General features: G+C 42.8%; 1 protein-coding gene and 1 long non-coding RNA gene across 3 annotated transcripts in view; one reads left to right on the forward strand and one right to left on the reverse strand.

The window, feature by feature from the left end:
- LOC122559936 (vesicle-associated membrane protein-associated protein B/C) overlaps positions 1–6682 on the forward strand; it is a 118869-nt gene extending 112187 nt beyond the window's left edge. For both annotated transcript variants that reach the window (XM_087995015.1, XM_087995016.1), the window contains 2 exons: positions 1815–1988; positions 5519–6682. In XM_087995015.1, the coding sequence (XP_087851141.1) occupies positions 1815–1988; positions 5519–5677 (333 nt within the window). In that variant the 3' untranslated portion in view covers positions 5678–6682. The remainder of the gene's footprint in view (positions 1–1814; positions 1989–5518) is intronic.
- LOC148147680 (uncharacterized) overlaps positions 1–26867 on the reverse strand; it is a 320610-nt gene that overhangs the window by 55508 nt on the left and 238235 nt on the right. The gene's annotated exons all lie outside the window — the stretch shown is intronic.

Raw genomic sequence — 26867 nt, forward strand, 5'->3', positions numbered from 1 at the left:
TGTTGCGGAATTCCTGAAAGTGGACCTCTCTGCTCAGGGTTAATATACCAATTCCACTTGGTGTTAGTGATGTAAGGTATCATTATATAATGAACAATCTTATACCTACCCCTCCATGTCACACTTCCCCATTAAGAGTTGGTGGTCTGCAGTGTTTTACAAAAGGAAACACAGGAGCCCCCACAACCAGGCGGCTTTGACAATTCAAACTACCTCAATACATATTGTGTGACAGTATATTACAGGACACATAATCAGGGCAAGTATAATATCTTAAATATTGTTATTCTTGACACAGATTTTTTTCTTGCAGCACTAGCTGTAATGTTCAACATTATCATGGCATTCCTACCCTTAACTTAATGTATCTGTGCATATGAACACGTACTATCTGTTCAAGGTCTGTGCCAGATACCTAGTGTACTAAATAAGTGCTTGTGCACACGCGTGTGTGTGTGTGTGTGTGTGTGTGAAGACTCACTAAAATAAGATTTAAGTAATTTGTAATAATACCCTGAAAGGCATGCAACCCACTTGAAAACTAAACAGTGAGTGTACCCATTCAAAACTAAAAGATGTGAGATTGTCCTTGGCCAGGATGGTGTGCATATAAAACAAGCTCAGTCTAGTGTTCACCATATCCACTTCCCAGTTGTTTTATGGCAAATGATGGGAGACCAGTGCTAACATTCTGAATGGTTTAATCCATGCACCTGTCCTTTCCCCTTCCGACTTTGACAGCTCTTGCTGTCCATTTCTGATACTTCCTGCTTTCCTTCGTGTTCTAGTTTTAACTTCTGTTTGTCTTTTTACCTGTGTTTTCAATCCTCATGCAATTGAATGGCACAAAGGACAGTTGAGAAGATGTGGTGTGCATTCCACAGGGTCCCTCACCCTTCGAAGAAACTTACTTCAGTTGCTGTCAATTTCTCAGTGGCATCTGTTACTTACTGCATCGGAATTTTTCACCAGTCACCATGTCCTGAAATCTCTATAAATCCATGCATCTGCAAATACATCTACATCTGAATGTAATGCAACAGTGTTTTCACTCCTCAGAACTGTGTGCAACTTCAGCCTGGACAGAAACATGAAGAATGGTTTTAGTGGAACAAGCATACTCAATCTGAGAGCATTGTTCTATAGAAGTGGCTGATTATCGACTTACTCAAAGGCCATGCATTGTCAGATTTAACTGTCAGCGAGAGTAGTGTTGCTGATCTAGAACTGGGGGGTTCAGACTTCCTCATTCAGTGCTTGACTTTGGTGTCGCCCAATACTTAGGCAAGAGGGAAAAAAATTAGTGTCCTTTATTTCAGTTAAAGAAGGAACTTGTATATATGGTGGTCTTCCACCTGCTCATGCCACCCTTAAGTGATTTACAGTCAGTACATTCTTATGTTCATTATGGTTTCATAACTAGAGCAGCCAATGCAAACGCACAAACAATCCCTCAAACAGCAAAATAGGTGACCGTATGAATTGACTTTGATGTTGATTAAGCAATAAGCATTAACCGGGAGAGCTCCTCTGCTTTAGGACTTTAGCTGAATATCTCACCAAGAGATGATGCATCCACCAATACAGTCCTCACTCAGTGTCGGACTGTTTGAACCTTTGAGAACCTCACTTGGAGGTGAGAATGCTGTTATTTATCCAAACTGACAATGAGCAAAATCCCCATCTCCTGTGTCACTAACTTGTAACAGAACTGATAGCTATGTTAAATCATTCTAATCTAAATAATTTTAGATTCAAATGTGGCATTTTTATTTCATTTTATTTAATAATTATTTTTGGACCATTTTCTGCAGCATGAGCTGGAGATGAATAAAGTCACTTCCACTTCACTGAAAACAGAAGCCTCCATGATGACAAAATCAACCAGCTCCTCCCTGGATGATTCAGACTTGAGGAAAGTGATGGACGACTGCAGGATACTTAAATCAGAGGTTCAGAGACTCCGTGAGGAGAACAAACAATTAAAGGTGAGGCTTCCTGGATGAAAACAGAAGCGAGGTGGATTGATGTACTGTTCACAACCTTGGAATATTCAAAGCACTTTGCAGCTGTGAAATCCTTTGGAAGTAAGACTGTAAGGAAAAGCTAAGGAACCAAAGACTAGTGAGCCTTACGTCAGTAGTGGGTAAGCTGTAGGAGGGAATTCTGAGGGATAGGATTTACGTGCATTTGGAAAGGTAAAGACCAATTAGATGTATCTGGCATGGTTTTGTGCTTGGGAAATAATGTCTCACTAACTTGAATCAGTTTTTTGAAGAGGTAACAAAGAAGATTGAAGGCAGAACGATAGACATTGCCTACGTGGACTTCACTAAAATATTATTCGACAGAGCTCTGCGTGGTAGACTGGTTAGTAAGGTTAGATCACATGGTTCCAGAGGAAGCTAGCCAGTTGAATAAATAATTGACTTGAGGGTGGTAGTGGAGCGATGTTCTTAAGACTGGAAGCCTGTGACTGTGGTGTGCTGTGCTGCAAGGATCCATGCTGAGTCCATTGCTTTTCTCATTTACATAAATGATTTAGATGGGAATACAGGAGACATGGTTCGTAAGTTTGCAGATGACACCAAAATAGGTGGAGTGGTGGGCAATGAAGATTATTATCTCAGAGTACAATGGGACCTTAATCAGATGGGCCAGTGGGCTGAGGAGTGGCAGGTGGAATTTAATTTAGATAAATGCGAGGTGCTGCATCTTGGTTGAGTAAATAGGCTGGGGCTATTTTGCCTGGAGCATTGGAGACCAAGGGGTGAACTTTTAGAAGTTTATAAAATTATGAGGAGCATGTATAGGGTCTTTTTCCTGGGATAGGAGAGTTCAAAATTAGAGATCTTAGGTTTCAGGTGAGAGGGGAAAGACTTAAAAAAGAGCTGAGGGTATATTTTTCAAACATGGGTAGTGCATGTCTGGTGGTGGTGGAACCGAATACAATTCCAGATTTTAAAAGCCATCAATGGGCATATGAATAGGAAGGCGTTAGAGTGATATAGGCTATTTGCTGACAAATGGGATAAGATTAGTTTGGGATGTCTGGTCGGTGCAGATGAGTTGGACTGAAGGTCTGTTTTCGTGTTGTATGACTCTATGATTCTATGTAACACGCAAAACCTGGTAACCAATTTGTAACAAAGCAAGCTCCTACAAGTAGCAATGTAATAACAAGCAGGTCATCTGTTTATAGCCCTTACAGAAAGACTGTAATGGCTATCTTTTTATTTTTATTTTTTATTTTCCTAATTTATGCTATGTATATCTGTAATGTTGTGTAATGTTTTTTCTTTATTTTCTCTATTTTTGTACCTAAGATGATCCATGTGTTGGTGACATTATACACTTTTCACTGTACTCCTGTGCTTTTGTAACTGAAGTACATGTGACAATAAACCTAATTCTAATTCTGTTGGTGATAACCAAGGGTCAATTGTTGGTCAGGCCAACTGGGCAAGTACCCTAGCTCTTCAAAATAATGTTGTGGGGTATTTTTTGATTAGATTAGATTCCCTACCGTGTGGAAACAGGCCCTTCAATCCAACAAGTCCACACCGACCTTCCGAAGAGTAACCCACCCAGACCCATTCCCCTCTGACTAATACACCTAACACTACGGGCAATTTAGCATGGCCAGTTCACCTGACCTGCACATCTTTGGACTGTGGGAGGAAACCGGAGCACCCAGAGGAAACCCACACAGACACGGGGAGAATGTGCAAACTCCACACAGACAGTTACCGGAGGTTCCCCTTTTATACCCCTTTGAAAGGAATCTGTTTCCTAGGGCCTCCAACTCCCATTTTCCCACCTATCCCCTTACCCCTTGAGAGACCAAAGAAAGTGGCTATCTCAACCATAAGTATAACCAACAACAGAGCATTTGCAACCCTGTGAGGTAGAGAGTTCCAAAGATTCATAGCCCTCTGCGTGAAGTCGGCATAATTTTGTTATTAAAATTATCTTTGAAACAAACTTTATATGTATGATCCTGAGAATTAAGGATTTCTTTAGCTATTGATTCAAGCGATTTAAAAAAAAAATTTCCACTATCACATTTTAAATAATTTAACATCTTGGTTATATAAGAAACAAAGTAGTGACAACCTGAAAGCTGTTTCTCAAACCAAAAACACAGTATAGCTCTCCCAGTTGAGTGCATTTATTTTGAGCGCAGTGATGACTTCTGTGAAAGTCCTGCACAATTGGAGTTATAACAAATTCTGTAACTAGTTCTGTTAAATATTTTCGCCCCATAATCAAGTTCATTTTTGAACTTATTTATTTTTAATGGTAATCCAAACTGACTGATAAAAATTGGGCATGGCAGGTTGGAAATTCCTGCACTAGCCTACTTACCATTGAAACTCCAGTCTGTATTACAGCCAAGACATGGGATTGAAATCCTTTCTCTGTTACTCCTTGTGAAATTACCTTGCAATGTCAGTCTCTGGTAAGCCCACACTGAAACTTCAGAATTATAGTAAAATGTTTTTAAAACTATCAATTCAGAGTTAAGATAACTTTTTTTCTATTGAGAAATAAAAACCATAGATTTAATTATATTATTAATGGGAATGACTCATCCTGGTAGGGTCAGTTTGCTTATTTGTGAAACTTTCATTTGCAGCTCCTAATAGTTTTTATTTTACGTAGACTATTTTTTAAAGAGAAGTTCCTCAGCTAAAGCAGATTGCTGATCCTTGGCTTACTGTCCCAACTCGCTGCAATGGCTCATCCCTTAATCATCATCTGTCCTTTTACTCCTCCTCTGCACCTAAGTTACTGAGCTGAACTTCAGCATCTAGGGCTTTTGTTTAACCCAAATAGTGACATGTTGACATTGTCATTGACAGTGAAGGGCATGAGATGGCACAATGTGAAATAAAACAAAGACTTGCTGGTGCACAATTGGGGTTTCTTTCAGCTTGGGGGTAATACCACATCACTAAAGCACTGTATAATCAAATTCTGTAACTAGTCCTATGTGTTACCTGCCCTGGCAGTGTTTGATGGGGATAATGTGGAGTGAGCTTTCTATCTAAGCCCATGCTGTGCCTATCTTTGGATTATTTACTGAGCAGAATGTAGAGGAAACTTTACTCTGTGTCTGACTCCACGCTGCATCTGTCCTGGGAGTGTTTGATGGGGACAATGTAGAAGGAGCATTACCATGTATTTAAACTGTACAGGTCATTTTGCTATAATAATCATTTTGTTAATGTGAATTCACTGTAACTCAATTGACAAACTGGGGACACTTTTCTAAAACTCAAACTTTTAAAACATGTGTTGGCTGTGCCATGGTTCCATCACCAATGCTTTAAGCCCTGTTTTTACCACGCAATTTTATATAATGCAGGGTTGCAAAAGAATGCAACCATCACATTCTAGAAGAACGACCTGTACTGTACTTGCCTGGGCTTGAGGTGAAAGGTATTCTGTTGCTCACCTCAGTCAGCAAACTCTTATGATTAAAGGACCTTTTGAACTGTTTTTTGTACTGTAGGAGGATGATGGGCTGCGAATGAGGAGGGTTACTCAGCCTGGGAATCCTATACTATCCAAGAATATAATGATCAAAGAAGAAGGACCTGCCACTCGGATGATCGCTATGGTTGTCCTGTTCTTTATCCTGGGGACAATTGTGGGAAAACTGGTATTGTAGACAGAGGCAGCATGCTGGTGGTCTGTTAGCTTGGGTTGTCTTTTTGTTTGATCTGCCATATCATGGGGTAGAAATGATTTCATGATCAAAAATTAAAATAAAAAAAACACTTTAATGTACAGCATCTCACGGGTTCTTGCCTTTCAGTTACCCCTTTGCACAAGTACAGTAAGATAATCGGGAGAAACCTTGTGTTAATTATAAAGTTGTACAGTAAGTTGCACATGCAGAGAGTTCTCACATCATCGGGTGGGGGTGGGTGGGTGAGGATCAAGAGAGAACATTTTGATGTGGTGATGGCATATTCTAGGTGTCATTTTAATCATGTAAGATTATGGTACCTGTCACAGGATTACCAGTTTATGTACACTAAATGAATGCTGGTGCTGTCTCTGCCACCTGGTGTGTATAACTGGGCTGGGTGGCTGGGAAAGTGAGCTTATCAATCCCATGTAAGATTTTCAAAAGCGCCCTGTCTTCCCAACCCCAAAAGGGAAAAGTGTTGAACAGTTTCAGTCAATGCCGTCTTTCAGAATGGCCGGTGTCAGGGTTAGAAAGAAGATAGAATAGCAAAAAAAAACAAATGGCTAGATCCACTTACTCTTTAACGTATTGTCCCATGCTTTTATTTGACAAATAATAAAGGACCTCCTGTATTCCATTTCACACTTAATACAAGTAACTAAAGTCAAAGATTGTTACCTGCTATCTGCTCAACCCACATTTGGGAGCTTGGTGGACTGACAAGGCCATTGCTGCTGAGAACCACATTGTGGGATAGTCGCCCCCACACATGCCTTAGGCACTACAGTGAAATTAGATGTGTACTATCAGCTTTGATCATTCAATATTGGACTACAGCAGTTGGGCAACTATTTTGTATATAATTAACTGTTTATCAGAGAGAACACAATGAATATTAGTACTGTAGTTAAATAGTCTATGCTGTAATGACCAATCCTGTTTGGCTATGTAGCATCTTAATAAAGACCCAAATTTAAATGATTTTGCTCAATGTCATTATTTTCCAGAACTCTGTTTGCTTGTACGTGGAACCTTCTGCCTGCAGTTATTCCTTCAGAAGTTGCACGGTCACTACATTCTCATGGGGTTAGATATCTCCACAATACACTGCAACGCAGTAAGGTTATTATCATTCTGTCGAGCATGTTGAATGTTAGTTCGCTACCAGATGCAGCCCTCTATCCACCAGCATCCCACCTGAATAATGTGCAGTGCAAAATGATCGCTCCAGGCACAGCGAAGATGTCTAGCTTTGTACTGTGGGATGACCTCTTTGCATATCCCTTTTCCTAGATGTGTGGAGCTCATAATCAGGTGAAACTCAGCACTACTCAGCACACAGCTGCCTTGCATGATTATATCCCATGCACCAACCTAAACATTCACTTCCTTTACTGGTGCACAGTGTGTACCATCTACAAGATGCAGTGTGGCAACTTTGCCAACATCCTCTAAACCTGTGACTTCTACCACCTAAAAAGGCCATGGCAGCGTGAAGACCTGCAAACTCCCACCAAGGCACTCACCTTTCTAATTTGAAAATATCTCACTTTTCCTTCATTGCTGCTGGTTCAAAATCCTGGCACTCCCTAACAGCAATCTGGGTGTTCCCACAGCCCAAAGACTGCAGTGGTTCAAGAAAGCACCTTCTCTCTTGGGCACTTTGATATCTACATCCTGTGAAAGGATTAAAAAGAAACATTTGTTATTGAACATACTGTATGCGAAGTCATCTTCAAAGTAGAGATGTAGTTTGGAGTCATTCCTGGCGAGATTGAATGACCACTGCCTTGATGGGAGATCAGATTTTTCAGTAAAAAAGCCTGAAATTTATCAACAAATTAACTAGAAAAGTACAAATGTGCAGGAACTGCCAAGAACTTCATGACTTGAGGCCAGATGCTAGTAGACCACAGCTCATAAGCAGTACAAGTCTGCCAGCATTACTACTTGACCCTCTTCTCAGTGTGGAGATTTTTAATCAACCTGTTCAGATGTGGGACTTGAATCCTCTGCCTCAGAGGAAGGGATGCTACTGCAGCATCCTCAAGAACTATACATCCTGTACATCAATCCCGACCAGAGACTCAACAAATGAAAAACTAATGGTGAATCTGATGTGCGAGTTAGTTAGATCTGACCAGATGGTTATATCCCATGCACCAACCTTTGCACACAGTATGTTCAATAACAAATGTTTCTTTTTAATCCTTTCACAGGATGTAGATATCAAATTGCCCAAGAAAGAAGGTGCTTTCTTGAATTATTGCAGTCTTTGGGACACCCAGATTGCTGTTAGGGAGTTCCAAGATTTTGACCCAGCAGCAGTAAAGGAAAAGTGAGATATTTGCAGAGAAACAAAAGTCTAAAGCTTACTGAAGCCAGGCAGCAGCACTCATTAGCAAAGATGGGAGACGTGTCCAGCTGTCTGGAGTGCAATTACAAGGTGCTCACAAGAGTCTTGGACTCTGAAGCAACAAAGTTAACAGTGTGTCTGCCATTGAAACAAATTTGTTATCAATCAGTTTTGAGTGCATGATCTAATTTTGGAGATCTAGCCTTCAAACATCTGTGTATCAGCAGTCAAGTAGCTTTTATAAGTGAATGAGAAGAGCACTTGGAGAAAGAACTAACAGGGACAGAGGAGCAGCAGCAAAAGGGGTGGATCGTTGCAAGATGGACCACTTGACCTCTTTCTGTGCTGACGTTTCCATGAATTTAGATGGTAAATATTCAGCCTGGAGCCCAGTTACAAGTGGAGTTCCGCAGAGATCAGTTCTGGGTCCTCTGCTGTTTGTAATTTTTATTAATGACTTGGATGAGGGAGTCGAAGGGTAGATCAGTAAATTTGCAGATGATACGAAGATTGGTGAAGTTGTGGATAGTGAGGAGGGCTGTTGTCAGCTGCAAGGGACTTAGATATGATGCAGAGCTGGGCTGAGGAGTGGCAGATGGAGTTCAACCCTGCCAAGTGTGAGGTTGTCCATTTTGGAAAGACAAATAAGAATGCGGAATACAGGGTTAACAGTAGGGTTCTTAGTGAGATGGAGGAACAGAGGGATCTTGGGGTCTATGTTCATAGATTTTTGAAAGTTGCCACTCAGGTGGATAGAGCTTGTAAGAAGGCCTATGGTGTATTAGCGTTCATTAGCAGAGGGATTGAATTCAAGTGTCGTGAAGTGATGTTGCAGCTGTACAGGACCTTGGTTAGGCCACATTTGGAGTACTGTGTGCAGTTCTGGTCGCCTCACTTTAGGAAAGATGTGGAAGCTTTGGAGAGGGTGCAGAGAAGATTTACCAGGATGTTGCCTGGAATGGAGAATAGGTCGTACGAGGATAGGTTGAGAGTGCTAGGCCTTTTCTCGTTGGAACGGCGAAGGATGAGGGGTGACTTGATAGAGGTTTATAAGATGATCAGAGGAATAGATAGAGTAGACAGTCAGAAACTTTTTCCCCGGGTACAACAGAGTGTTACAAGGGGACATAAATTTAAGGTGAAGGGTGGAAGGTATAGGGGAGATGTCAGGGGTGGGTTCTTTACCCAGAGAGTGGTGGGGGCATGGAATGCGCTGCCTGTGGGAGTGGCAGAGTCAGAATCTTTGGTGACCTTTAAGCGGCAATTGGATAGGTACATGGATGGGTGCTTAAGCTAGGACAAATGTTCGGCACAACATCGTGGGCCGAAGGGCCTGTTCTGTGCTGTATTGTTCTATGTTCTATGAGTACTTTCAAAAACAAGGAATGTGCTGAGAAAAAAGTATCAAGAATGATTTTGGGATGCTACGCTTTAGGTCTGTAACACAGTAAATTCTGGATGCTGAGAAACCGAGGCAAGCAAGTTGTTAGATTGCACCTGAACTGAGTGTGCTAAATTACAGAGGAATTAGGAGCAGCCCATTTGACCCCTCTAGCCTATTCTGCCATTCAATAAAATTGTGGGCTGTCTGATTGCAGCCATAACTTCACATTTCTGCTTTCCCCAAATAACCTTTGGCTCTTTTGTTAGGCTGTCTATCCCTCTGCCTTAAAAATATTTAATCAGCCTGCCTCCATGACTGGGAAAAAGAATTCCAAAGGCTCATAATTCTAGTGCTGAGGATTTTCTTTTCCAATCAAAGAATAAATGGGGAATCCCTTGTTTTTGACCTGTATCCCCTGGTCCAGTATTAGGAAAAAAAACCTTCAAATTATTTCAACTAATTTTTTCCCTTAACCCTGTGACTTATTCAGCAGATGTTGAAGGGTCAATGCACTCTCCAGAGAGCTGATCATGATTTGGTTCAGAGGAGGATTATAGGTAACTGGGATGGGTGCAAATAAAGAATAAATGAGTATTGAAGAATAAATGAGTATTGAAGAAAAAGAGATTTTGTCAAAATTACTCATCTTGTGCTTATCAGGACCATTCATAAGACTATCATTGGAAACAGGAAAACAATATCTATACTGTTAAGAGAGTACTGATTGGTTGGCAAGTGGACACTGATTTGTAGAGGTGTTGCCATAGAGAATGCTCCACTTAGAAGATGGCTGACAGTTAACTTCCACTCTCCTGTTTTATTCCCCTGATCTTTGGTTTCCTTACTGATTTAAAATGTCTATTTCAGCCTTGACCCAGTCTTTACTGCCCTCTGCTGTAAACAAACTCCAAAGATTCACTACCCTCTGAGTGAAGAAATTATTCCTAATCTGCCCGAAAAGGGTGATCTCTTGCTTTCTGCTTTTATGTTTACACCTAGGATTCTTCTGAAGGATCTTTAACTTTTATTGGCTATCCCTTTCAAACTGGATATTTAAAAGTAAAAGCAAATTACTGCGGATGCTGGAATCTGAAACCAAAAGAGAAAATGCTGGAAAATCTCAGCAGGTCTGGCAGCATCTGTAAGGAGAGAAAGGGTCAGTTAGACTCGAAATGTCAGCTCTTTTCTCTCCTTACAGATGCTACCTGCTGAGATTTTCCAGCATTTTCTGTTTGGATATTTAAGACCCTTTTATGCCCTCTGGTCCCAGACTCTCTCATAAGGGAAAACAACCTCTCAGCATCTATCCTGTCAAGCACCCTAAGAATGTTGAATGTTTCAATAAGCTCACCTCTCATTCCAGTACACTCTAACTTGCACAAGTCCTACCTGCTCAACCTCTAGTCATAAGAAAGTTTTTTGATGCTCGGTTTCAGTTAGTGAATATTCGATGAACTGCCCCAAATGCCTGTGTTTTTTTCCATATATAAAGTGACCAAAACTGTCTACAGTAATCTAGCCTCAAGTTTGTTACAAGCTTTCAAATTTTAAATGACAGTTGACTTAGATTATTCAAGGCATTGCTCTGAGCAATGAACCAGCAACTGGCTTTCTCCTGTTTTCTGGAGTTGAAATCGGAGCAGTGTGTGGATGTGTTCTTTCTGCCTGCAGTGTGTTAATACATATAATTTCAGCGCACTCCATTGTATCACATTGCAAGCCAGAATGAGAATCCTAAATCAGTTATCATCATAACTCTTTGCACATTCAAGATTATTTAACAACTGTCCAATCATAAAACCACATCTAATATTGGATGCTGTGATCTGGGTTTTGGAAGAATGAGCTAGTCGGGTACAGTCAATACCTTTCTTATTGCAATTAGCTGAAGGGACATACTGTTGTACTATGCACAGTCCACCAATCTTTGGGATATGTAGTCTGCATACCTGGCATCACACTGGCACCGAACTTCATATACAACATTACTCATTTGTGTGGTGAGTGGAAGTTCTATTTAAAGTTACATCCCGGACACACATACCAGTCAACCCCATCGCCCCGTGGCCGAACACTTCAACTCTGCCAAGTACATGAAGGTCCTAGGTCTCCTCCATCACTAATCCCTATCGCTCGATGCTTGGAGGAAGAACGCCTCATCTTCCACCTTGTGACCCTCCAAACCCACAGCATCAATGTGGATTTCACCAGTTTTCTCATTTCCCCTCCCCCCACCTTATCCCAGATTCAACCTGAACTCAGCACCGCACGATGACCTGTCCTACCTGTCCATCTCCGACTTATCACCATTATCCCCATCTCCATCCACCTATCACACTCACAGCTACCTTCCCCACCCCACTTCCATTTATCTATCCACCCCGGAGGCTCCCAGCCTCATTCCTGATGAAGGGCTTTTGCCTGAAACATTGATTTTCCGCTCCTTGAATGCTGCTTGACCTGCTGTGCTTTTCCAGCACCACAATCTTGACTCTAATCCCCAGCATCTGCAGTCCTCACTTTCGACTTGCTGTACCTTTAAATCATCTTTCCAAGAATGAGCTGCAAGGTGCTCACAACTGTTCTAATGGATCTGCATCAGCTCTACATACCTTGTTCTAATCCACAGTACCATCAATACATCAGATCCTCTGCAAACAGGAGAGGGCATGAAGTCCAGACTCTCTATCAGAGCCTCTTTAACCCTCTAATCAATAACACCTAGACCATCACCTTCCAGCCCAGTTTCCTCAACCCTACTCTAGCTCCTAGCATTTCTGCTGAGTGTTGGATCAATGACTGGTATTTGTTAAGAAGATGGTGAAGGCAAATGCAATAAAGGAACTTGGTTCATTTTGAGCTCAATATTTCCTGGTGAAGGATCACAGAATGATTACAGTGCAGAAAAGAGACCACTCAGCCCATTGTATCTGCACTGGCTCTTTAATGTCTACATGAGAGGGCAGATGGAGTCTCAGTTTAGCTTCTTCCCAGGGAAATTGTTGTTAAGTCGCTGAGGAATACATGACTTTCAGCAGAACATTAATATAATATTTTGTGGGCATTCTTGTAATCCAGCAGCCTGAGGTGGAAGGTAAGCAGAATGTCACACTGACCTTCTATTTTTCAGAATTCCCTGTCACCTTTCTCATCAGAATCCCGAGCAGCTCTGATGCTTCCTCCTCCCAGCAACAGGATGGGTGGAGGTTGGCTGTGACCACCTCAGCATCAGCTTCTTTCCCAGATTCGAACTGAAGAAGTGCCCTCTCCAAAAGTCCTGTAGAAGGGTCACTGGACTTGAAATGTCAATCTCTCTTCACAGACACTGCTAGAGCTGTCGGATTTCTCCAACATTCTATGTGTTGGTTTCATACCTTGCCTGATCTGCTTGGATAATTAAACCCGTTGTAGCTCTGTGCAGTGGAGTCATGGAGAACACACAATACCCTGGTCACCTGTATCCCTAAGTTTCCACATTTTCCTTGGGTACCTTTCTCCTCCATATGTGGATTGTCCAACTAGATCAGGAAACCTCTGAGAATTTGGATTCCTTGCAGAGTGCACACAGATCTCACAATTCTACTTGGGCCATGTGAAAGGTGCTGAAGGTGATGCCTGACCCTTTAAGCTGCTGTAGTTATACAGCACTGGTGCTCCCACTGGTACGTTCCCAAATACACAAGCAACCCAACCAGAATCATTTGTAAGGCTAGGATTGGCTCATTTGCTGGGTAAGTCATGAGTTTGTTCCACCCCAAAGACTTGAATTCTTGATGCATGCCAACAGTCATTTAGGTAAGATGTTAAACAAGCTCCCGCCCCCAATTGAAGTGAATGTTAAAGTTCCCAGAAAGAGTCGGATGTGCAGACTACCATTATCTGGTCATTGTCTTGCTCTTCATGCAATCCCACAGCAAGCAAATGTATCAAATGAAAATCTCCCCAGGGCATAGAATCCCTATAGTGTGGAAGCAGACCATTCAGCCCATCAGATCCACACCAACCCACTGAAGAGCATCCCACCCAGATCCACCCCATCCCCAGAACCCTGCATTTCTCATGGCCAATCCACCTAACCTGCACATAGAGTCATAGAAATGTACAGCACGGAAACAGACCCTTCAGTCCAACCCGTCCATGCTAGCCAAATATCCTAACCTAATCTAGTCCGACCTGGCAGCATCTGGCCCATATACCTCCAAACCCTTCCTATTCAGATACCTATCCAGATGCCTTTTAAATGTTGTAATTGTACCAGCTACCACCACTTCCTCTGGCAGCTCATTCCATTCATGTAGCATTCTTTGCATGAAAAAGTTGCCCTTTGGTCCCTTTTAAATTTTCCCTCCCTCACCCTAAATCTGTGCCCTCTAATTCTGGATTCCCCTACTCCAGGGAATGATCTTGCCTATTTACCTTATCCACGTCCCTCATGATTTTATAAACCTCTTTAAGATCACCCCTCAGCCTCCAACACTCCAGGGAAAACAGCCCCAGCCTGTTCAGCCTCTCCCTGTAGCTCAAATTCTCCAACCCCGAGCAACATCCTTGTAAATCTTTTCTGAACCCTTTCAAGTTTCACAATATCCTTCCTATGGGAGGGACACCAGAATTGCATGCAATATTCCAACAGTGGCCTAACCAATGTCCTGTACAGCCGCAACATGACCTCCCAACTCCTGTACTCAATACTCTGACCAATAAAGGAAAGCATACCAAACACCTTCTTCACTATCCTATCTACCTGAGACTCCACTTTCAAGGAGCTGTGGACCTGCACTCCAAGGTCTCTTTGTTCAGCATTGGACATTGGGGTGGAAACCAGAGAACCCAGAGGAATCCTATACAAACACAGGGAGAATGAGCAAACTCCACACAGTCACCCGAGGGTGGAATCAAGTTCAGGTCTCCGATGCTGTGAGATGGCAGTGCTAATATGGAAAATAAAGAACATGAAAGCATGGGAAGGGTTAAAGCATGAAGACCACTGGCAATCTGGGTTCTGTGGAGGCAGGATGGGATAACCATACACTAATTAGCAGAGTAAAGTTAAGGTTGAAAAGTCACTATGGCGAGATGAGATAACACAAGTAATAAAGCAAGTTTCTCTGTTAAGTGTTATTATGACAAGATTGGGACAATAAATATTTGGGACATGACATTAAAATATGTAATTAATAGTTAGTAGAGTCAGCTTCAGACAGGAGACTATTGTAGTAGATGGAATAGCTAAATATCTATCATGACAGGTTAGTCTGCAATTGAAGATCACTGTAGCAGAGTTAGCAATAAATATCTGACCGTGACATTAGGATTACATTAAGTAGAAAGTACAACTAAAGAGATAATGGGAACTAATATCACTTGTTTATTGTGTAGCTAGAGTGAGGTACTGTGATTAATATAGTTGGATATGCTGATAAGCTGACAGAAACATGATAATAAAACATATAAAAATCCATGGACCCTGAGGTCCGTGGGAATTCAAGAATCAGCTTTCTCAGTGTCCTGGTTTTTTGTTTGCAAATAAAAGAACTACTTCTTGAAGAACTCCCTACGTCTCCTGGTGATTCTCTATGTTTTCTCCACAACACTAACCAGTGAGCCACCATGCCGTGACCAATAATAACCTCTTGCTGAGTTTGAGTTGATTCCTCTATTAATCTTTAGAGTGGGACACTCTTCAGTGTTTGCAAACTCTGTGCAAATTGACTTTTACATTACCACAGTGACCACACGTCAAAGATTCTTCATTATAAAAGGCTGTAGAGTTGGTGCAGGCATGATGGGCTGAGTGACCTCTTTCTGCACGAAAAGGATTCTCTAACTCAGGCATATATCCTGTTTACAAGTCAAACCTGATTCTTTAGCCAGTAAATGCTTAAGTGAACGCATGTTCATGGTTATGTCACCTCAGGAGTTGGCCCATTTGTCATCACAGTGGTGTGTAAATTGCCATAAGCTATCTTTAATTCAGCTACTTATTAAAAATTCTTACAATCAAAGACTGAGGCAATTATTTAAACTTTATTGGACATAAGACCCTTCAAGTAAGCAAATTAAGCCTCGCAACCCAACTTAACAATTACTCAACTAGTAGTGGAAATTAGCTACAATTCCAACCAACATCATATTTCTCTGGATGTCCAAGGTTTGGTTGTTATGCAGTGCTGTTCTCTAAAGTTCTGTTGCTGAAGGATCCTGGAGTTGAATTCTTGTAATAGTTTCTGTCCCAAATGTTTATGTGTGATGTCGTTGATGACACTTCTGAAGTCACCACGCCCATGGCTTATCCGCTGTAGTTTCTCAGTTCCTTGTTACATTCAGCATTGACTGTTGTTTGAAGAATTCATCTGCAATTAACTCCTTAAATTCTTTTGCCGAGTAACCATTTATCCATGTGACATAGGGCAACCAGTTGTTAAAATGATTTTTTAACCTAGCTTTGACTCCTTTTCCTGGGCATAGCTAATTGCTTTCAATTCCTCTATCATAATTTGTCCTCATCCCTTATTCCAGACAAAATTATTACTGATGTTTTGTTCTTTGTTCTTTAACTCGGTTCTTGTTTTGCTATGGCTTGCTAGCAATGCAATTCCAATAATCAGCTTCATAGTTTATCTAAAGCTCAAAAACAAAAGGACAAGGTAGTCTCTGCACTTATGGCTGCTGAAGAGATTGCTGCACCTTTGGTGATGATCTTTTGAGTCCTCACTGTCCACTGGAAATTGGTGGGTGGCAAATGTTATTCCCTTGTTCAAGAAAGGGAATAGGGAGAACCCTGGGAATTATAGACCAGTCAGTCTTATGGTGGTGGTGGGTAAATTATTCGAGAGAATTCTGAGAGACAAGATTTATAATTGGATGTAAGTTTGCTCGCTGAGCTAGAAGGTTCAGTTTCAGACGTTTCGTCGCCATACTAGGTAATATCATCAGTGAGCCTCTGGTGAAGCACTGGTGTTAGTAACACACTTTCTATTTATATGTTTAGGTTTCCTTGGGTTGGTGATGTCATTTCCAGTGGTGGTGTCATTTCCCATTCTTTTCATCTCCTAGAGACATGGCATTCCAACCGGAATTCTATCAACAAACACGTTAACTTGGACCCCATTTACCACCCTCTGAGAAAAAGAACAGGAAATGACATCACCACAGTGTTAATGCAGACATGAGGAGTACATTCCCCTCACTGCAAATTTATGGATTTCCTTAATGGCACAACGAGCATGTCTCAACATCATATGAACATCATCTTCTTCTGAGGCAGTTCCGCATGATTTAAGGTGACTTGCTTCTGCTCTAGAAAGGAGTTCTCAGATGTTGAAGAGTTCAATGCACAGCCATTTTATGGGTGGCAGGTTTAGCACTACTGCTTCCCAGTGCGAGGGAACTGGGTTCAGTCCTGTGGAGATTGCACATTTTCCCTGCGTCTGCATGCATTTTCTCCAGGTGTTATGCTTTCCTCCCACAGTCCAAACATGCTTCTTTGCTGAGATATTTGATTCAACAATAGTTATGGGTGAGGAGCCAGGGGACTGGAGGTTGGCTCATATGGTGCCATTATTTAAGGAAATTGGTAAGGGGAAGCCAGGGACTGATTCGGGATAGTGAACATGCCTTTGTGCATAGGAAATTGTGTCTCACAAACTTCCAAAAGATGTGGGTACAATTACAACATTTAAAAGATATTAAAAGGATAGTGCATGAATAGGAAAGTTTTGGAAGACTGTGGCCCAAGGCATGGACTAGTTGGACTGAAGGGTCTGTTTCCGTGCTGTATGACAATATGACTCTGAAAATTCTGTATCTCATTCAGAGTGCATTAATCCAGAAAATGTAATGAGGATGAGAAACCTCTGAACAACCTCTACATCCTATAACTAGGTCTGCAAACAGTTGACATCGACAAAAATTAAATGTAATTTTAAATAAACTGTAGGAAATGGAAAAGAATTGGATCCAACCAACAAAAAGCACTAAAAGCTGCTCCTTGCTCTTGTGTGCTAGTAAGTGTCCAAACTACCAAATTTACTTCTAATCAAAACCTGTGATGTTGGAAATGTGAAATGTTTGCAGGGCTTTGTGTAGACTGTACTAATACGAACTTTGGTCATACTAAATTTTAAAAATGGCAAAAACTGCAACTCAACCCAAGGAAAGATCTTTGATATTGGCTGTAGACCTCACATTGTTGACACCTGTCTCCAAATAGCAGCTGGCTGACACACAGTCCTTCACCCACTGTTTCTGTCCAAAAATTAAAAGGCTTCCGCCAATTTTCAACTCCAACTGTTCTAAATTGTTAGAGAATGGAAGTAGACTATTCCTTTCACCAGACCAGTAATGGACAGAATTTTGGTGAATATTTTCTCTCTCAAGAGAAGGGCTTTAGCCCTTTGATGCTAAAGAAAGTCTCAAATGACATTGCACAAAATTGTACTTTTCTTTCAACTTGTGATTGAAACTAGGACATTTCAGATGGAAGCAGTTTGCAATATAGTCAAGAATTTTTATTAACGTTTCTGAATAATACTGAAAGCTTAACAGGGTTGTGCTGTGAGAGAGCACACAAAACAGCCTGATCACTTGCAACAAGAGAATTCCCAAATGGTGTTTGGGAGAGAAGAGCCATTCTTTTGAGGAATGACCAATGGTCACCTGTTCCACAGGAACACTAAGAAAGCACTTCTTCATGAAAGTTGGCAAAATGCTCTCCAGGAGGTGGGCAGCAAGGGAGTGGAATACCTGTCTCTGGTTAAGTTAATTTTGTGTTTGCCAGATACCACAGTCCATGTTGAAGTTGTCCTATCTGTTGTGAATGCAGTTTGTTCACTTGAAAAGTCGCACCTTAATATTTCTACCACAGAGATGTTGTGTGATCAGATGTCAGACAGGATGCACTGCATTCTATGGAAATCTTCTGAAAGACAAGAAGACCCTTCGAAATAATTGTCTCAAACATTGGAAGTATCACACTGTGGGGGACTGCAAGGTGAGGGTGCAGCTTGCACTGGAAAGACCAAGTAAATAGTTCAGTGTTAGTATATTTTTATCTGGAAAAGCGCAGCAGGTCTGGCAGCATCCAAGGAACAGGAGAATCGACATTTCGGGCATAAGCCCTTCTTATGCCCGAAACGTAGATTCTCCTATTCCCTGGATGCTGCCAGACCTGCTGCGCTTTTCCAGCAACACATTTTCAGCTCTGATCTCCAGCATCTGCAGACCTCACTTTCTCCTGTTATATTTTTATGCCTAGTTTGTTATGAAGTTTCAGTCAATTCTTTTAATAACTGGGCACAACTAAGTTGTGAAAATGGAAGTTGAAAATCGTTGGCATTTGAACGAGAGCCAATATTGTGTATCAGTTGAATGAATATTTACCCACAGCCATTCAGAGAATTCCTCTTTGTTTCAGGATGGACAAACACAAAAGGTTTGTCTCTCCATCTACTGTAACTGGACCTCACTTTGAGGCAGGTGGAAGTGAATGGCTCATGTACCACTGTATCACGACCCCTATCACAAACCCTCAGAAGCTGTTAACCCACAACCCAGGGCACATAATCAACATGAACACCCCACCTTATTCGGAAGCAACTTCAAATTTGGAAACATCCATATGGAGACAGCCATGGTATATTTGTCTGTTTAGAAGATCAGATAGAAACTATTTGTCGGCAGTTCTACCAGAGCCATTGAACTGTCAAATAGAGACCAAACATTGCTGGAAATCAGAGGGGGTCATGCAGCATCCATTGAGATGTTTTGAGTCTTAGATGACTCTTCATCAGAGCTGATGTGAAGTGTGGAGGGGGCAGCTGTTATGCAATTTTGCAGGGGCTGGGGGAATGCTTGTGGAGCGCTGGGTTTGAAAGGGTGCTGATAATGCAGATTAAGTGCTCGGAATCTAAGAATGGGAAAACAATGGCGTGACCAACTGCCACAGTGGAAAGAACAGATGGTCCCACTGGGAGTGGGGGAGGGGAGAGAGGACATGGTGACAGAGAATGCCACAAGTAAAGCTAAAAGAAAAGGAAGAGATGGGAGTGAGTTCACAATCTGAAGGTGTTGAACTCAATATTAAGTCCAGAAGGCTGTAAAATGCCTAGTTTGAAGATGAGATGTTGTTCCTCCAATTTGTGCTGTGATTCATTGGAACACTGCAGCTTGCCAGGGACGGACAAGTGGCCCCATGTGAACAGGATGCTGTCTCAAAATGACTGGCCATGGCAAGGTCAGGGTCACGCTTGTGCATTAAGGATTCCAGTCGAGAGTGTGGTGCTAGAAAAGCACAGGTCAGACAGAATCCAAGGAGCAGGAGACTCGCCGTTTCAGGCATAAGCCCTTAAGAATTCCATCCCATTCTCCCAGTTCCTTCGCCAATGTCATATCTGATCGGATGACGCCAACTTCCAAACCTGCACTACTGCCATGGCTTCTTTCTTCCTCAACTGCTATTTCCCTCTGTGGTTGGCAGGGCCCTCAACTGCACCTGACCTATTGTCCGTGCTTCCACTTTTGCCCCATCCCATCACTAATGACAGCATGATCAGGTCCTCCTTCTTCTCACTTTTCATCCCACCAGCCTCTACCTTCAAAGGATCATCCTCTGCCATTTCAGACAACTCCAACAGGACACCAACACCATTGACATCTTCCCTTCACTCCCTCTGTCTGCATTTCATATGGGTGGCACGGTGGCACAGTGGTTAGCACTGCTGCCTCTCAGCGCTGGAGACCCGGGTTCAATTCCCGCCTCAGGCGACTGACTGTGTGGAGTTTGCACGTTCTCCCCGTGTCTGCGTGGGTGTCCTCCGGGTGGTCCGGTTTCCTCCCACAGTCCAAAGATGTGCAGGTCAGGTGAATTGGCCATGCTAAATTGCCTGTAGTATTAGGTAATGGGTAAATGTAGGGGTCTGGGTGGGTTGCGCTTCGGCGGGTCGGTGTGGACTTGTTGGGCCGAAGGGCCTTTTTCTACACTGTAAGTAATCTAATCTAATTTCACAGGGATGGTTCCCTCCAGGACACCCTAGTCCATTCCACAACCACTAACACCATGTAACCACAGAAGGTGCAACACCTGCCCCTCCACCTCCTCCCAGCTCACCATCCAAGGGCCTAAACAGTCTTTCCAGGTGATGCAGCATTTCACCTGTACCTCCTCCAATCTGGTCTATTGCATTCACTGCACCCAATGTGGCCTACTCTATACTGGAGAAACAAATCACAGACTGAGTGACCACTTTGCAAAACGCCTCTGGGCCATGCGCAAGCATGATCCCGACCTTCCCAAAGCCAGTCATTTCAACAAAGCATCTTGCTCACACGCCCACTTACCTGTCCTCGGCACTCAGCAATGTTCCAGCCAATCACAGCACAAACTGAAGGAACAAGGACTTATCTTTACACCAAGCACTTTACAACCTCTGGGCTTAATATTATATTCAACATCTTCAGGTTGTGAACCCACTCCCATTCTCTCCCTTTCTTTTAGCTTGACGTTTTCCTTTACATTTTCTGCCACCATATCCTCTCTCCTCTCCCTCTACTCCAGTGGGACCATCTGCTCTTTCCGGTTTGGCAGTTGGACACGCTATTGTCCTGCCATTCCTACATTCTAGTCACTTAATCGTTCTCCCCCTGCACGCCACCTCCACACGACTGCAAAAATGCTGCCCCCTCCACACTTCACACCAGCTCTGAGGAAGAGTCATCCAGACTCAGATAGATGCAAACTGACCTGGTTTGATTTCCAGTAATTTTGGTTTTCAGTACAGATTCCAACATCTGCAGTCATTTGCTCCTGAACTGTCAGTTCATTCACTCTGCAAACCAGACTTCATGACAAACTGTAAGAAATCAGGCAGCCAGTCCTGGTTAATGTTTACCTGAGAATCCAGCTCCAAACTGTTTTTAAAAAGCAACCTGCTGTGGGATCATTAGTTATATAAACATCAATCTTAAATCATCAAATCTGTTCAGCAAGCTGCAGAGAGACCAGAGACCACAAACCAGAGACTGCAATCACTGTAATCTGTAAAGATGCATAACTCTTTTGCCTCGGTGTGTGTGAAGGCATGTGTTTGAACAAGTTTTGACAATTCATTCATGGGATGTGGGTGTCACTGGTTACCATGCCACTTTCCTTTTGCCTCATGAGCCGTGGCTGCAAGAGTTTGTGTGGCAAATTTGAAACTGGTCTTTGAAAGAGGCTTCTCCAGAAATAAAACAGGAAGGAGAGGTCTGTGAATGATTCCTTTCAGAGTAATTCTGCAGATAGATGTATCAGCTACATCTACAGACAGGTGTATGAGCTGCAAATGGGTTGACTCTCCTTGGCCAGCTGATATCAAGCCAGGACCAATGGGTCAATACCCCCTCTGCTGGAGAGTTCTCTTCAGATCTCTTGACACAACTCACCGGTGAGGTTTGGTGAAAATACAACAATCTTTGCAGTAAGCTGTCTCCATGTCAGACTGTTAAAGGTCTGTAAAGTCTGAAGTAATTGGTAAAAGGGCCATTTCCACATGAAATTTGAGCTACACAAACTACACATCCTGCTCCTTGTCATGACCCTGGGATAAATGTAAACAGCTTCCTCAAACTCTTAGTTTCAAATGTGCAGTAGTCTCCAATAAGATACAACAGACACCAACATTCTGAAGTAGAGTCATTTTTAACGTGACTTGTTCACTCTGCTTTCTCTCCACAGAGACGTGCTGAGTTTCTCCAGCAGTTTCTGTTTTTAATAACAGTGTGACCATTCACACTCAGGAACTGAAACTGACAGCCCAAGATCAAACACTGTTTCTGACTCCCCACGAGCCATCCCAGGGGCAGTTGTGAGAGGTGTGCTCAGCTCCCATCTCTAGGTTTAACCTCACGTGGTGTTTAAACCATTCCAATGCTCTCGTAACCTGGCCTCCCACCTTGCAAGGTGAGTAAGATAATCCCAAACTCTCCCAACCATTTCCAAATTCACCTTGGAAGGGGAGCAGAGGGGAGAGAAGCAAGTGTCCATGAGGCTGTTGCACAGCAGCAATCAACCCCTTTGGGAGAAAGGGAGCTCAGTAGAAACAACTTAAGCTGTAGCTGCCTCTAATATTGATGTTGGTACAGGAGGGAGCTTCTATTCATTAACACTATCATGATCAACCATTTCTCATATTACAGTGAATTCTTCAGAAAGCGCTGGTTAGGTCACTAATGGAATAACTACCAGAATTCAGTTCAAGTCACCATACCTGAGGAAGGACATGGGGACCTCAGACATGGGCAGGGGACAGAGGAGACTGGCTAGAGTGGTTCCAAGGATATGGGGTTTTAGCAACAAGGTGAGGTTGGAGAAGCTGGGCTCGTTCTCATTGGATGAAAGGAGATCTAGGGCAGATTTTCTTTGTTTTATTCATTTACTGGATGTGGGCATCACTGGCTAAGCCAGCATTTATAGTCCATCCCTAATTATTGTTTGAGATGTACAAGGTCATGAGAGGTTTGAATAAGGTCCACATGAAAAACTGTTCCCATCAGCTAGTGTTAAAAGGACAAAGGATGGGTCTTTGGTGGTGCTGTGGTAGTATCCCTACCTCAGAGCCTGGGTTCAAGTCCCACCTGCTCCAGAGGGGTGTCGTAACATTGCTGAACAAGTTGACAAACAATATGAAACAGTGCACTTTTCCACATTGAGTGGTAATACCCTGGAACTCGCTGCCCAGGACGGGGAGGGCGGGAGCAGAAATGATCATGATTTCAAAAGGAAGTTGGTTCTTTCTGTGAAGAAAGTAAATGATTCTAAATCTGAAATGACTGGAATTGAACTAAACAAGACAAGTAAAGGATGCAAAGCAAAGCAAGTCAATGGTGTTAAGCTACAGATCAGCCATAATCTCATTGACTGATGGAAATGGCTTGGGGAGCCAACTAGCCTTCTGTCTACAATAATTCCCCATTGCAAACAGAGAGGAAGAGATGGAAATCTTCTCAACTAGGGAGATAATGGTCATCTTGACTTTGGACCTCAATGATTTAGCCTATTGTAGATCTCTTCTTGTTCGATGACCTACAGCCAAGTGACAGGGAGACTCATGGGAAATATTTCCCAGAATGATGCTACTTCTTTCTGAATGATGTATTCTATTGTGCAATGTTCATGGACAGACAACACCATGAGTGAACAAAAACATGGAAACGGGGTTTCCTGTTCATGGTCAGTCACTTGTTTACTGATGTTGACGATTCAATTTTAAAATATTTCTCTTCAGTATTATTCTTGAAGCAGGAAATACTTTTATAGTTCAAACGCGTAAACGCCTTGAATAATAAACCATTGGGATTTTAATCAAATACTTTGTGGAAAATGAAACTAATTAAAGACTTGATGAGTAAGCAAGCTCCATGTGTGTCTTAGATTAGATTTCCTACAGTGTGGAAACAGGCCCTTCAGCCCAACCAGTCCACACTGACCCTCTGAACAGTAACCCACCCAGATCCATCTCCCTCTGACTAATGCACCTAACACTATGGGCAATTTAGCATGGCCAATTCACCTGACCTGCACATTCCAAGGCTGGAATCGAACCTGGGACCCTCGTGCTGTGAGGCAGCAGGGCTAATCACTGAGCCACCGTGCCACCCCTAACCTCAGTGATAAATGTTTTACTCGGTTATAAAAATAAACTGACCATAGTCTCATTGTCTCATTAGAGAGAGAGGCGACTGATGGTGGTTTAACCTGGGAGTTACCACACCTCAGGTAAGGGGAGAGGTTTGGAAGGAGAGTCCTTCATCCCTGAGTTAGTATGAGAATACTCTCTACATTGCTAACCAGCTATCTAGCCAACTGAGTGAATCTACTATGGAGAAGCCGTCTGGAATATTCTCTCCCCTTCTTCTTGAACACTTTGGTCGGGAGGTGAGTCCCTTGCTGTTATTTGCTAGACTCTGATGCAAACCCTCAAATACTGCCAAACCATGTGACCTGATTTTAATATAAAATAAAATCTCAGTCCCCTCCCTCACCAACTACATGTAGAACTCAGGTTTTTAAAATTCACTTATGGGATGTGAGTGTCATTGATTTGGACACCATTTATTGCCCATTCCTAGTTGTCCTTGAAAATGCGGTAGTGAGATGTCTACTTGAACTGCTGTAGTCCAGGTAGATCCACAATGCCCATAGGGAGGGAATTCCAGGATTTTGACTCAGTGACACGGAAGGAACTGTGATATATTTCCAGGTCAGGATAGTGAGTGGCTTGGAGGGGAATTTGCAGGGGGGGGGGGTGTTCCTATGTTTCAGCTGCCCTATCCTTTGAGGTGGTTGATGTCAGAGGTTTAGAAGGTGTCAGAGGTGCCCTGCGATGTATTGTGATCTAGATAGTACACACTGCTGCTACTGAGTGTTGGTGGTAGAGGAAGTGGATGTTAGTGGATATCATGTAATCAAACGGGCGGTTTTGTCCTGGTTGATGGTGTCAGGCGTCTTGAGTGCTGTTGGAGCTGCATCTATTCAGTCAAGTGGCGTATATTCCATCACAATCCTGACTTGTGCATTGTTCAAGAAGGCAGCTCACCACTACCATCTGCAGGGCAATTAGCAACGTTATCCCAGCTAGTGACACCCACATCCCATGAATGAAGATATATGTGCAACCCTGCCAGTCCTTCAAAATTCTCCATTACACAAGGCTGACATTGAGGAAGAAAGCCAGTTTCAGTTGAAACCTGCTAGTGGGCGGCACGGTGGCACAGTGGTTAGCACTGCTGCCTCACAGCGCCAGAGACCCGGGTTCAATTCCCGCCTCAGGCGACTGACTGTGTGGAGTTTGCACGTTCTCCCCGTGTCTGCGTGGGTTTCCTCCGGGTGCTCCGGTTTCCTCCCACAGTCCAAAAGATGTGCAGGGTCAGGTGAATTGGCCATGCTAAATTGTCTATAGTGTTAGGTAAGTGGTAAATGTAGGGGTATGGGTGGGTTGCGCTTCGGCGGGTCAGTGTGGACTTGTTGGGCTGAAGGGCCTGTTTCCACACTGTAATCTAATCTAGTATAGGCTTTCATTGTCTGAGGAGGCAGCTTTTGAAGTTCTTGACCACAAAACTTGGTTACCGTGAGGTCATGACCCCTATCTTAGAGTATGAGGATGAAACATGGACAATGTACAGGGGTCTGGCAGTGATATCATTGACACTGCTGTGAGAATTTCTTCAGGTAAAGTGGGAGGTCAGTGCACAAACACCATGCCTGCAGACATCAAGGCTATGGTTATTGGCCATTTGCTTCACGGGATTGTTCATATCATTAGGACATCAGATACCAGGCTCCCAAACTGGGTCTTCCCCCAGCTCAGTCACTGCATCAGTGGAAGACAGACCAACCATGTCAGCAAGGTGATGAAAGCCAACATGAAGTACTGAAGTATTGTCCCCATCTTCGGCGTGACCCTGAATTGGTTTACGAGACTAATACTGGGAAAGAATGGCTTACCTTATGAACAAAAGCTGGACAGGCTGGGCCTATATCCTCTGGAAGTGATTTAATTGAACAAGTTCCTGAGGGGACTTGATTAGGTGTATGTGGAAAGGATGTTTCCTCTTGTAGGAGAACATAGTTTAAAAATAAGAGGCCACCCTTTTAAAACAGAAATGAGGATTTGCTTTTCTCTCAGAGGATTGTGAGGCTTTGGAATTCACTTCCTCAAAAGGCATTGGAGTCAGAATGTTGAAATATTTTTCAGGCAGAGATGAAAGAACATTAGAGATATGTAGCAATGGAGGGTGCAGGTTAAGAAGAGATCAGCCGTAATCTTATTGAATGGTGGAAGTGGCCTGATGGGCCAAGTGGCCTTCTCTTGTATGAGCCAGAAGGAGGCAAAGTGGAGAACAGTTCAAGCTATGATCCAAACTAATACCACATGACCAGATATCTGCAGGAGCCCAAGGTGCCACAACATCCTGAGATCTCACATTTGTTTTGTAAGCCATCTTTGGGCCTGGAAGACAATCATCTTCACTTCAGATATAGGCAATGAAAATAACAGAGGATGGTGGGCCTCCTGACTGAGGGACTCTTATTCAAAGGATGTTAGTTACAATTACTGCCTGTTCTTATCTTGACCAGCTTCTATGTGACTCCAGACCCACGCTATGTTATTGACACCAAATGGCCCTCTGAGATTACGTCACAAACGCAGCAGATCAATAACGAGACACAGTTTCAGAGTGAGAGACAGTTTCAGTGTGGGACACGGTTTCAGTGTGACAAAGAGAATCAGTGTGACAGACAGATTCAGTGTGAGAGACAGTTTCAGTGTGACAGACAGTCTCAGTGTGAGAGACAGATTCAGTGAGAGAGACAGTTTCAGTGTCACAGACAGTTTCAGTGTGAGAAACAGTTTCAGAGTCAGAGACAGATTCAGTGTGAGAGACAGATT

The sequence above is a fragment of the Chiloscyllium plagiosum genome, unplaced genomic scaffold, assembly GCF_037043375.1.
Source record: "Chiloscyllium plagiosum isolate Xiang-an unplaced genomic scaffold, Cpla_swu_hap1 HiC_scaffold_15, whole genome shotgun sequence".
Taxonomy (NCBI): Eukaryota; Metazoa; Chordata; class Chondrichthyes; order Orectolobiformes; family Hemiscylliidae; genus Chiloscyllium; species Chiloscyllium plagiosum.